This window comes from Plecotus auritus (assembly GCF_963455305.1).
Source record: "Plecotus auritus genome assembly, chromosome: 9".
Classification (NCBI taxonomy): domain Eukaryota; kingdom Metazoa; phylum Chordata; class Mammalia; order Chiroptera; family Vespertilionidae; genus Plecotus; species Plecotus auritus.
Window position 1 is genome coordinate 137,132,741 of NC_137783.1, and position 14,233 is coordinate 137,146,973.

General features: G+C 35.3%; 1 protein-coding gene and 1 pseudogene across 2 annotated transcripts in view; one reads left to right on the forward strand and one right to left on the reverse strand.

Annotated features, from left to right (window-relative positions):
* The window catches only part of LOC308233766 (olfactory receptor 4C12-like), a gene marked incomplete at both ends in the record, with an annotated part of 35,232 nt that extends 26,946 nt beyond the window's left edge, over positions 1-8,286 (reverse strand). Inside the window, one exon of the mRNA XM_080640711.1 lies at positions 8,236-8,286. Within this exon, the coding sequence (XP_080496837.1) occupies positions 8,236-8,286 (51 nt within the window). The remainder of the gene's footprint in view (positions 1-8,235) is intronic.
* A 3,149-nt stretch (positions 8,287-11,435) lies between these two features.
* LOC308258089 (interferon-inducible double-stranded RNA-dependent protein kinase activator A-like) lies at positions 11,436-12,040 on the forward strand (annotated as a pseudogene). Its single transcript has one exon. The product of its transcript is annotated as an interferon-inducible double-stranded RNA-dependent protein kinase activator A-like (transcript).
* The last annotated feature ends 2,193 nt before the right edge of the window (positions 12,041-14,233 follow it).

The following is a 14,233-nucleotide window of genomic DNA, read 5'->3' on the forward strand; positions in this document are numbered from 1 at the left end:
TTGACCACGTATTTCCATGTGATGGGATTCTCATTTTGCATAATGTTTCTAACCTGATGTGCCCCCTTTTTCTAAATAGCTACTTTCTTACTGCCTTTTGAAAGCAATATACAGCCAAATAATTTCTGATGGCCACATCATTAGTTAATGAAATGCTGGTAAATAAAAATTTCCAAGATTTAAAAAAAAATGAAACAGAATGTATTCACATCTGACAGGTTGGTTGAACTGCCCATCCTATAAAAGTAATTATTATAGTAACTAGAGGCCTGGTGCACAAAATTTGTGCACGGGGGTGGAGTGGGGAGTCCCTCAGCCCAGCCTGCACCCTCTGCAATCCAGGACCCCTCGGGGGATGTCCGACTGCCTCTCACAATCCGGGACTGCTGGCTCCTAACCACTCGCCTGCCTGCCTGATCGCCCCTAACTGCTCCCCTGCTGGCCTGATCACCCCTAACCACCTCTGCCTCACCCCGCACACAGGACCCAGGATTCCCTCCTCTGGCCAGTCACAGGCACCCTGGACCCAGGCTTTCTTCCCTCTGGCCGGCCGCAGCTGCAGGGAACCGTGGGCAGGCGGCTTTGCCCAGGCCACAGCCACAGGTGCTGGCACCTGGGACCTCGGGGTGGGTGGCTTGTCTCTCTCCCGGGCCGCAGGCACAGACGCTGGCACCCAGGACCACAGGAACCATGGGGCGTGCGGATTGTCCCTCTCTCCAGCTACACACGCAAGTGCAGGCACAGCTGCTGGCACCCAGGACTGCGGGGCAGGTGGCTTGTCCCTCTCTCACGCCGCAGGCACAGCCACTGGTGCCCAGGACCACAGGGTGTGTGTCTTGTCCCTCTCCTGGGCCGCAGGCCCAGTCGCTGGTGCCTGGGACCTCGGGGCGGGCAGCTTATCCTTCTCTCAGGCTGCAGCCTGGCTGGTCCCCATTCCTCTCTCCCAAATGTTGAGTGTCTGAGCCTTAGGGTGTGAGGACCATTTGCATATTAGCTCTTTATTATATAGGATTAAATAGGCATACTCTATCCTTGCTAACCAATAAGGATTTGGTTTAATTCAAGCTTTATTAATTCTTGTGTATAAATGAGGAGACCATTCTTGCAACCATATAGAAGTATAAAAATATAGCATACTATGAAAAGTAAGAAATGTAGTTCAAAATAGCCTCTCAAATCCAGATGATAATAGGTGATGGATGGATAGATAGATGATGATGATAGATGATAGAGAGATACATAGATAGAGCCAGAAACAGAGATAGATACAGAGATAAAGTTAGCAATACCTTTGAGAATGGAAAATATAAAGTGTGAACCCAGGACTAGTTCTCTATATCTAGGATAATTCTCAATTAATGAGATTAGACAATTTCCTTTATCTTTCCATGATCTAAGCTGGGTCTCCTGTATGTCACATATTTCAAAAAGGATTAAGGAGTAAAGATAAACTTGATATGGATTTCTTAATTTCCATTCTAATATTATTTCAAGCAAGAGACAACTTTTTGTTTGTTTTCATTTATTTTAGTTTGACGTAATGAGAAAAAATGTTGGTATGAACTTCCCCCAGTATTTCAGCTTAGGCTCTCATCTATTTGTGGTCTTATTCTCAACAGAATTACATAATAATTAGATTGTTCTTCAAATAGTCCACTACAAAATTCCTCTGCAAAAATCATAGCAGAAAGTCTGAATTTGTCTTTCCTTTGCAAGCCATACAAATAACATATCCACTAGATGGCAGGGTGACACCATAATTTAAATCAAGACACAAATCTCAGCCTATTGATTGCTTTAAAGAGAGCAACAGAGAAACCAATGGAAAGCAAAATGTTCATAGTTTGAATATATTTATTCCACACCCCTTTCTTTCAAGGATAAGGGAACAGATGTTCAAAGATGGTGAATTACTTGACTACAGTCAAGCGTAGACACCTTTAATGTTTATCTTTATTTTTCCATTTATTAATTTCGAACTACAAATAATGTGTAGCAGTGTTAGCTCTTGGTCACTTACACAGCCACATAGTTTGGGGAATAAAGCATATTAACAGCTTACTTCAATTTACTTATAATAAATAAATGCACAAATAAAAAGTGGATTCAAGATATATACAGATATTAGAATAAAAATAAAAATCTCTTCAAAGATACAAGCCTTTCTAAAAGAAAAGAGCAAACTAAAATTGAAAATTCATTTACCTATTTATATGACACACATGTGTGTCATATATATGCATGCATTTATAAGATGTAAGGTGTCATGTATACAACATTAAATATTGCAGATTTGAAACAGAACATTTAATTACATTACTAGATTTAATGACAAAGTTAAATCCAACACTGTCCTATATATTTGAGAAAGTCGGAAACAAAGAGATCCAGTAAAGTTAAAATTAAAAAATAAGTTAGTAATTTCTAAATTAATTTCATTGTTGTCATAGAAAATATTCTGAATGACTTGAGCCTTTTTAAATTTGTTGTGGCTTGCTTTATAATCCAGCAAATGATCAATTGTGGTAAATTTTCTATTGTATTGAAAAACATGTGTTTGCTGGTTTTCTTGGAAGTCATATTCTATAAGCATTAACTAGGTCAAATATGTTCATTATATCATTTAGAACTTCTATACCCTTAGACATGTATTGCTTTACTCATCAACTGAACAGGATGGTAAAGTCTCCCATGATGATGAAGGACTTATCTATTCTTCTAATAGTTCTGGAAATTTTTTTACCTATTTTGAAGATCTATCATTGAGTGCACAAACATTTGAATTGTAATCTGTTTTTATTATATAAACTTCTATATAGTATGAAATAATCTCTATCTTTAGTAGTTATATTTACTTAAAACCTTAATTTATTGTAACTGCATGAGCTTTTTTAGAGATAGTTTGCTTTGTATACAAGGAGTAGACAAAAGTAGGTTTACAGTTGTTTGTATGAAAAACAATATAATAATTAATAAATATTAAGACAAGAATAAACTCTGTGCTTTACATATTCACAACTATAAACCTACTTTTACCCCACTCTGTATTTTTATAATAACTAAAATAGATGAAAACATGTATAACTAACCGGGAAATTTATCCAGGCCTATACCTCACCGAAACATTTATTTGTGTTCACCAAACTATATGTCAAAATTATGATAATATACAAGAATGTTTTTTAAAAAAAAACCTTAGAAAGCTATTGACACTTTTATGTATAAAACTTGGGGTGTATTCATACAGTGAATACTATACAGCAAAGAGAAAAAAAGAAATTTGCAAACAACTAGATGAACAAATGTTATAAACATACTGTTGATCAAAAGAAGCCAGATACAAAAAAGCATATTCTGTATACTTTTATTTACATCAAGTTAAAAACAGGTAAGTATAATACTGTTATAAATTTGAATGTTAATTTTATTTGCATGAGAGGAGGCTGATAAAATGACCAGATATTCTTCTGAATTATGTTCATGCCCTGCTTCTTGATCTCTGTGCTTGTTAGAGATGTGTGCTCATTTTGTTAAAACTCGTGGTGCTGTTCGTGCCCTTTTCTATATGCATGTTAACATATATATAACTGGAGAAAGATATTACCCAAGTCGAATTTTTAAAAAGGACACCAAAATGATATGTGAAAAGAGAATGCTTAACTGTATTAAAAGAAACAAACACTATGTTAGAATAAGCTAGAATCCACAGTGAAGTTATAGCAGTTATTAATATGTATATACCCAATGACAAAGCAAGAATTAGCCACTAAGCAGAAACTATAGGAGATGCGAAGAGACATATACAGAGATTCTCAATCAAGGCAAAAGAAAAAAACAACAAATGCTTAGTAACAAGGGATACACTCCCAAGCAATGTAACCACATATATCTCAAAGAACACCAATAATAAGAAATACCATTTTTTTCAATTTCATATGAACAGTTATAAAAATTGACTATATTTTAACCAATGATTAAAGCATAATAATGTCAGCAAAATGATGAAAATGTAAATAGCATTTTTGAATAATAATTCATCATATAAATTAAAATAAGAAATATAAGAAAAAATTTCTTAGTGATGCATCTTCAAGGATTTCATTAGTCAAAGAAGTTTCCTAAGAAGAGAAATTCCTCATGTTTGAGGAATGATATTTGACAATCCTTAGAGACCCTTCTGGGGAGAAAATCATTTTTGCAATCCTTTGAAGGAATTTAATGCAATTAAGAGCATCTTTGGGGAATTGAATTCACTCACCCAAACATATGTTTTGCTTAAAAATGTTTTCCTTTATTAATGCTTTATTTCTAAAATCTTTATTGTTGAAAGTATTACATATGTCCCCTTTCTTCCCCATTGACCCTTTGTAGCGCCCCTGCCCGCCTCGTTTAAAATTTTTAACCATTCTTTCTTGTATCTAATCGAAAAATCTCATCCAACTCTACTTTCTACTTTTTCTTCTATACCTGTTACTATCAAGGTAATATCCATGATCTAGTTTTTACGAGGACTTCCTCCTTGGTGGCAAGCTTGAAATAAAACTTTGATAGTTTCATCAATTTATTTGAGGTGTTCTTTTTTTTTTTTTTTTTTTTTTTTTTTACCTGACTAATTTCCTCTCTAGGTTGTTTGATGACTAGACAAATTTTAATTCTCAGAGTTTCAGTTTACTCGGTTGGTAAATAAAGCAGATAGTTAAATCATTATTTCAAAACTACAGTTCTTAGAGCTTTTCGAGGAAAAAATTTTCACAAATACCGAATGTTGATGGAAATCATATTTTATTACAATGTTACCTAAACATGTATGGATATAAGTCAGAAAAAATTTATGCTTATATTTCTAATATGTTTAAAATGTTTGCAGTATAATATGAAATTTTATGTTAAAATTCTCAGTTAAAATGTTTCACAAAATTAATTTACACATATTAAAATAATAATAACAACAACAATAAAATTATTTTCAGCAGTTTCTATTTGAAGAACAATACTCTTTTTCATTGATCCTCACAATTACCTTATGAGGTAGTTACTATTATCTTTTTTTATAGAGGAAGAAAGCAAAATTGCCTTACTAGGGCCCCTCAACTACGATGATATTATTCATCTACATTTTAGTGTTCAACTGTACCAACTTCATATTTTTTTTTATTTTGAGCATGATGAGAGACCAGTTGGCTATAATTGTCATCTCAGTTATTAGTTTAACTTTATAATTACTCAATAACTAATAATAAAACATATTTTATTGGATGATAAATTTAAAGGCTTAACTGAAATAAAGTATTAAAAATAAAACATTTGTTAATAATTTTTTCATTGCTTCAAAGTAACCTTTAATAAATTTATGCAAATTGACATGTATCATGGTGTAGACTGCATAATAATTTCACTCTAAATTCAGTTATCAACTGCTCTAATAACAATTTTCTTGAATTTTTAATACGTCTACAAACATGTTACTTTTAAGGACAAGACTCCAATAATATTTTTCTATTTGAACTTCTCTATAATTTTTCATTATACACATGACATTATTTTATCATTTTATTTATATACTAGAGGCCTGGTGCATGAATTCGTGCACAGGTGGAGTCCCTCTGGGTGGCCTGCAGAGATCTGGCCAAAACCCACAGTCCAATGCCACCTGCAGCTCCTACCTGCCGTTCCTGCTCATCCCAACCCCACTGTGCCTGCTGCAGGCTCGCCCCCAATCAGTCCTGATCTATTAGGAGAGGTTCGCGCTGCTACAGCAGTGCTCACGAGTCATGAGCCCTGCATCTGGTGCCCTCCCAAGGGGAGTGGCCTGTGGGATCGGGCTGAAACTGGCTCTCCAACATCCCCCAAGGGGTCCCAGATCCCAAGAGGGTGCAGGCCAGGATGAGGGACCCCACCGGTGTGCGATCAGGCCTGGGAGGGGCCAGAGGAGGGCTCCAGAACATGTCCAACCCATCTCACTCAGTCCCAATTGTTCGGACCCCAGCAGCAAGCTAACCTACAGGTCGGAGCATCTGCCCCCTGGTGGTCAGTGTACATCAGAGCAACTGGTCAACCAGTTGACTATCTGCCCCGTAGTGGTCAGTGCATGTCATAGTGAGCAGTTGAGCAGCCTTAGCATATCATTAGCATATTATGCTTTGATTGGTTCGGTTGTTCTGCCATTCTGTCTATTTGCATATTACCCTTTTATTATATTGGATTAATTTATATATTCAGTCTATATCCATTTTTTCTCCCTCACTTGTGCAATATAATATCTTACTCCACTCCACCATGTTATTTTAATGATGTCTAATGAGACCTCTTTTATTAAATAATTAACAAAATTGTTATTTAATAAATTACTTGAAAATTTCAATTATATAGAACTCTATAGCTATCTAAATGCATAGAAGTTCCCTAGAAACTGGAAATTTTTCATTCTCATTTTGATGGTAAGAAAAAAATTTTAAGCATACTCTAGATCAGGTAATTTCAATACCAGCATTTACATTTGATTTTATAATCCACTGGCTCCAAATACCTTTTCACTAGGTATCCATTCTTCTCAGACATTTAAAACTAGCCAGACATCCTACTATTCTGGCACAATCCCATTTGTGTCTAATAATAACTAGACCCCTGTTATACACTCAAAAGTGGCTTAGTTTGGACAATAAATTATATGGCTACTTTATTTATAACCAATGCCACCATTTCATTACCACATAAAGAAGAGTTTTATAGCAAATTTTTCTGTGATTATTAAAATTTTGTGATTTTAAAATGCTTTTATTAAAATCACTTCAGAAAAACTCTTCCAATTTTTATATAACCATTATTTTTAGATAAATAACATTTTTATTTAGAGCCCACATGACTCATTTTTTATTTTTAAATTGTTACAATGAATGTGGAAATCATAAGCTAAGTGGAAAAAATGATTCTAAATTTCTGATGCTTCTTTTGATGAGAATGCAGGGAGGGTAACAAAGTCATATGGACTCTCTGGATCTAGAATGATCAATATGAGTATTGCTTGTGTTCATCTGGAGACTCATTCATGGAACTAGAGTACAGGGAGATTCAAAAGTTGATTCACCAGTTAGCAACTTAGAGATATCAAAAGGAAAAAAAATCAAAGAAAAAGCATAACATAACTTAAATAAGGAAATGATGACTCAAATTATTTGAAGATGTAAATAAGAAATACAGATTAATAAATAAAAGAGAAAGTATGTTATAGTAAATTACAATGTTAATAAAATGACAGCAGTGTCATTTTCTTACAGCATAGTTCCTGGTTTAATAAACTTAAGTGAAACAAATTTACTGAACCTGGTATGTAATGAGGGAAAGTGCCTTTCAGATGACCTGCCTTCCAATCAAAAATGGTTTTTGGCACCACACTTTCCTCAAAGCATTCTTCATCTCCATGTTTCTGAGTGTATAGATTAGAGGGTTGAACATGGGAGCAATGATGGTGTAGAAAAGAGCAAACACTTTATCTTCTGGAAAAGTTGTGGCTGGTCTAATGTAAATGAAGAGAGCAGGCACAAAGAACAGGACCACCACTGTGATGTGAGAACTGCACGTGGAAAAAGCTTTGGCACGGCTCTCTGCAGGGGAAGCCCTGATGGTGTACAATATCATAAAGTAAGATGCCATCAAAATCACAAAAGTCACCAAAGCGATCAGACCTGAATTAACAACTACCAAGAGACCAATTCCATAGGTGTCAGTGCAAGCCAATTTCAGCAGAGGATACACATCGCAGAAATAGTGATCTATCTCATTGGGGCCACAGAATGGTAAAAAGATGGTGAGAAGAAACTGACTGGCAGAGTGGACAAATGCCCCAGTGCAACAAGCTATGATGATCCTGTTACACTTTTGCCTGCTCATGATGATGATGTAGTGTAGGGGCTTGCAGATGGCCACATAGCGGTCATAGGCCATCCCTGTGAGGATAAAGATCTCAATGCCTCCAAGGAAGTGAAGGATAAAAAGCTGTGTCATGCAGTTATTATAGGAAATGGTCTTCCTTTCTGCCAGTAAATCAGTCATTAGCTTGGGCACCACTGTTGATGTATAGCAAAGGTCAGAGAGAGAGAGGCAATTAAGGAAGAAATACATGGGTTGGTCAACTAGCGGACTGCATGTGATAGAAATCATTATGAGCAAATTTCCCATCCAAATAACAATATAACAAAGTAAAAACAATACAAAGTAAAAGATTTCAATGTTCTTGTTTTGAGATAGTCCCAGGAGAATAAACACAGTGACGTTATTTCTATTTTCCATGGCCCAGTGCAGAAAAAATGCATTAATAGTTCCCTGAAAAGAATGCATAAGTCATAAGTCAATGCATAAGTCAATGTTGGAAATGTTCATGGATAAGATTGATGATAACACTAATATCATGAAACTACTAGTATGTTTAAGGAATGGAAGTGCTCCCATGTTTCAGAAAATAAATATCTGATATTTAATATTTTTAAAATTAGTCTCATGATGATTTCCATAAGTCAGTCATTCAGGACATTATGGTCAATTTTGATATTAATAAAAATGAATGCGTTCAGTCCTGGCCGGTATACATCAGTTGCTTGGGCATCATCTGTGTACTGGTTTGATTCTCTGTCCGGGCAAATGCCCAGGTTGCAGGCTTGATCCCCAGTAGGGGGCATGCAGGAGGCAGCTGATAGATGTCTCATTCTCACATCGATGTTTCTCTACCTTCCTTTCTCTCTAAAAATCAATTAAAATCTTTTAAAAATAAGAATGCATTCAATCAATTTAAAATATTTTAAAATTATGATTAGTTGCCAAATATTTTCCAATTCTAAAGTAATATATCTCTAAGTCCTTGGAAAGACATTACTCTGGATCTTTTCAAACTCATATTTGTTAAAGATGCAAGTATTAGTCACACAAAGTTTTTGTTTAATGGTATAGAAACAAATATTCACATAGTGATACATCTACATTTACATAGTGGAAGACAAAAACTCTATAAGGGGCCCATGCAATTGGTTTGAATAATTTTTTGATTGCTTGTTTACTTTTATCTTAGTGACTCATGAAGGTAAAATGCTGATATTGTATAATAGAAGCATAGCTTTTTCTATAGGGACGTCAATAATAACCACATACTTAAAAGAACCACAGAATAAAGCAATAGCTAAAATTTTAAAAGAGAAGCAGACATGCCCTCACCCCCCTGTTGGTAATACCTTAATCAATAAAGAAATTTTAAAAAAAGAAATGCATACAAGATGTAAAGAGAGAGAGAGAGAGAGAGAGGCAGACGCAGTCATCTCTTCATGGTTTCGCTCTTGACTCGGTGTATCAAATTTTACAAGTCAATTTCTTCTCAGTGGTTTGAATCAAAGTATGAATTTTTGTTCTATATTTTTCCAATCAATGCCTTTTGCCAAAACCCAAAAAAAATCTTGACACTGCATAATTCATAAAAAAAGTTTGTGGAAAAGTTTTATATGAAGACAAACAGATGGGACTTAGGTTCTATTACTAATTATAGCAGTGTGTGAATTTGGGTAGCAGTCACTTTATTTCTTTGAATTTAAGTTAACTCATTTGTGAAATGAGGACACATGCTTGAACTTTGTCCCAGAAATGAAATTCAAACAAATCAATAAATGGCCATTAGTTTATTAACCATAGCAGTATTCATTGCTGATTTTATCTCAATGTTAGTGTTACTAAGTCAGTAATCTGGTGACCACGTGGTCCAATTCTCTTTACTATAAATTTTGACCCAAAATTGTATCATTAATACTCACCAACTTTTCTTAAAATGTGTGCTATGCCTTCTGCCCTAATCTTACTAAGTTTCAAATTCTCTCCTCCTTACTATTTTACAGATTTAAGTTATTGTGTCACCTTTCAATTAAAAATTCCTTTGTAATGGGTCTTTAAAACAAATTTATTTCGATGGTGCAATTTTAAGATTTAGAATTAGCTTACAGAGACGCCATTGAAAATAAGGGTTCATGCCTCCAATTATAGTCTATAGATACTTCCTTACTTACAAACAAATAAACACTACTTTAAAATAATGTTTTAAAAGCTGGTCTAATTTTTACTATTTTTACAAGTAATTGCTTGTTCATATGAATTCAGGGGTCCTCAAACTTTTTAAACAGGGGGCCAGTTCACTGTTCCTCAGACCGTTGGAGGGCCGGACTATAGCTTAAAAAAAAAAACTATGAACAAATTCCTATGCGCACTGCGGGCCCGGGACGAGTCAGCTGCTAAGCAGGACAGGCAGCGGCACCCGGGGGGCCGGATAAATGTCCTCGGCGGGCCGCATGTGGCCCGCGGGCCATAGTTTGAGGACGCCTGAAATCATGTGCATGGAAATAACCACCTGAATTGTTCTCCCCTCCCATTCCCCAGAAACTACCGCCTGTATTTCCGACTTCTCAACCATAGAGTATGAGATCTTTAGTTTCTATTCTTGAGGCAGACATCCATTTTAAGTGGGAGCTCCTATCTTTATATCCTTCAACACTTTTTGTTATCAAAATGAAGAGAAATAACTTTTTCCCCTAAATCAGTGGTCAGCAAACTCATTAGTCAACAGAGCCAAATATCAACAGTACAATGATTGAAATTTCTTTTGAGAGCCAAATTTTTTAAACTTAAACTTCTTCTAACGCCACTTCTTCAAAATAGACTTGCCCAGGCCGTGGTATTTTGTGGAAGAGCCACACTCAAGGGGCTCATACCACTGCCCTAAATAAATCAGAGAGTTATGAGTTTCAAATTCAAAACTGTATGAAGAATTTTGAAAAAAATAAATAAATAAAACATTGGGTAAGCAAATATGGTATTAAGTTGAGTTTGAAGCACATGCAAGAATAATAATTCCTTAGAGAGGTAAAAATTAGGTGAGGCTTTTCTGATCAAGTATATATTGAACCCAGAGTTTTCTGAGTCTAGATCCTGAGTTCTTACATAAAAATGGAGTTAAAGCAACAGTAAATTTATGTTAACAATACCACTTTTTCACTTAATTATTTCCCTTTTTTTAATTATTTTATGTAAAACCAGATAACGTCTAAAGCTATTGTCCTTGAACCATTTCAGGTATTCTAATTTTGATATGCAGATGACAAAATGAGATAATAAATTAATCCAGGAGGACCTTGAAACCTTTTGTTTGAGGAAGATGATTACAGATAAAACACCGATTCAGGTATTACATGAATATGGCATGAAGACCAAGAACTTCCCAGTGTATGAATGTGAAAGATCCGATATGCAAATCCACGTGCCCAGTTTCACCTTCAGAGTAACCATTGGTGACATAACCTGCACAGGTGAAGGTACAAGTAAGAAGCTGGCAAAACATAAGGCTGCAGGGGCTGCCATAAACATTTTCAAAAGCCAATGCAAGTATTCCCTTTGCAGTGTCTGACCCCATAATGACTGACCCTTCCAAACAATCAATGAATCAGCTTAATCCTATTGGTTGATTACAGGAATTGGCTATTCATCATGGCTATTCATCATTACTAAATATACCCTTCCCCAGGAGGGAGGACCTGCTCATAAGAAAGAATATTTGGCAATTTGCAGGCTACAGTCATTTATGGAAACTGGGAAGGGGACATCAAAAAAACAAGCCAAGAAAAATGCTGCTGAAATTTTTCTTAACAAATTCTATAATATTTATCCAGAGAATTACATTTCTTTAGCAAATGTAGCAGGACATTCTTCAGGATGTACTTGGCATTCTTTAAAGAATTCTCCGGGTAAAAAGATCAACCTACTAAAAAGAAGCCTACTCGGTAGTCCAAATGTAGATTATCACCAACTGCTTAGTGAAATCACCAAGGAACAAGGTTTCAATATAATATATTTGGATATAGAAGAACTGAGTTCTTTGGAACTCAGTATCAATGTCTCACGGAACTCTCCCCCAGTCCCATCATAGTCTGCCATGGCTCTGGGATCTCCTGTGGCTATGCACAGTGACACCACCCACAATGCTTTGCAATATTTAAAGATAATAGCAGAAAGAAAGTAAACTTGGAACAACTTAGAAAACCCTTCAGCAGCACATAAAAAGTTCCTCTGTCACCCCTTCTCAAGCAAAGTGTTGACTGTAACTTTGAGTTTGTGTGTCGTTTCTAAATCTCATAGATTCCATCAGCAAGCTAGAGTCAATTATTGCCTAATTGTTATTAAACTCTTTTTAATGGCTTCAAGTTTGTATTGGTGTACTGTATTTATAAACTTTGTACCATAGGCAGAGTGTAGCACCCATTGGACAATGCCATGTACATAGAAGGAAGAAACTGCATACTTATTGATGATGAGGGAGATGATGGAATAAAACTGCTAACAGCAGTCTTTCTTCCTGGTGCTTAGCCTCTTCTTTGTGCGAGACTTTGCAAAGGGAACTCGAAGGAAGCCCCTTGGAATTACAGTGTTGAGGATGCACTAACAGGCTTTGACTAAATGTGATTGTTAAATATCAGGAAACATGATTGGTCTGCTGTGTACTAGTATTTGAATCCATGTAATAAAGAGATGTTGTTATAATGGGTTCTACTCATTGAAGTGTTATTGACTTGAAAAAAATGAGCAAGCTAGTCTTGATGATTTATACGATATGTTTCAGTTAAGATTTCACATAACCCTTGGACTCCAAAATTGTTAAAGTAAAAATTTGAAAAACCTTGAGCATGAGGAAATGAAATGAAACTGCTTAGGTTTATATTCTAGCTTTGTTATGAATAATCATATGGTCTCAGTACATTTTTTTAACTACACTAGCAGTAGGTCTAATAATTCTTATATTAGCTTACAATTTGAGCATTCCTGTGTGCCTTACACTCTTCTAAACATGTTATATGCATAAACTTATTTAATCCTCATAATAACACTGAGTAAATATTAATTGTAAACCCATTTCACAGAAGAGGAAAGTGAGTTATAGAGATGTTAATTAGGCCAAGACCATTGACATAAGACATAACAGTATCAAGATCTAAAACCACGTAAATCTCACTTAGCAATACACTTAGCAAAATGTTATATACTTTGAACAGTTCCTGGTGCATAGCCTATACTGAATGAATAGGTGATACTATTGGTATTTAAAACAGAGGGTCTCACTGACCCCAATATGTCAATTTTTAATCTATGCTAAAGTAAACTCTATACATCCTTAATTTGCAGGATCCTAAATTCCTGAAATACAGAGACTATCTTACATTCTGCTTTGAAATATTAACAAGCACTTTCACAAATTTAATTTTGAATTCTAGCCACCTCTCCCTTATATGTCTGATTTTTGGCAAGTACTATTTTTCCTCAGATCATCATATCATTAATGGGTACATCGATCTCCCAACACTGTTGTGAGAATTAACTAGATACAGTGTATGTCACCCAGTTCATGGGAGGGGCTCAATAAACATTTCAATTATTTTGCCTTTGTTCTATCACTTGTCAACTACAGGCTATCATTCATTTAACCAATAATCAGTAGGCTACTATTCATAATAATCAGTAAATGTTTGTTGAATTATTAAAATAAATAACTTCAGTGACATAAAAGTATATAAGTAAAATATTCAATAATTGAAATTATCACCATTATTACAGACAACAAGAGCAGGTAAATAGAGATAAGGTAAATAGAGACTCGAGTTTTGAGATACTTCTATTTGATAGTGGCCTTGCCTGGGGTCTTTGGTTAAATTAATTCTTGGGCCAACTTTTTTGGGAAAGAGAAGGGAATAGTGATCATGGTAGTGGCTACTGCAGGAAGCTTATTTGTCCTTTCATTTGGATTTCCTCACTTTCTTGGTAACCTGTGAACCACTTTTATTCTTAATCAATACTTTGTCATTTTTTACCAAAAGTTTTGATAATGATTTCTTTTTATTTGAAATTGGCTACCCAGCTAAGCATCAATTACCTGTCAGTGCCTTCCTGTCCCTTTACAACATCCCGTCGCACCCTCAATAGGGAACTTCTTGAATTTATTGCTTTCGTAATCTCAAAACATATTAGTCTATAAAATTCAGAAAATATCCCTATATTTACCTTTAACTGCACCCAATCTTCTATCTACACAATAAATACAAAATATATTCCACTGGCATCACACATTCAGGCAGGATCATGGAAAGGAAGGAGAAATAATTCACCACCAGTGCTCTTCTATTTCAGCTGTCACTTTATCTCTATTCCTTCCTCTCAGTGTTAT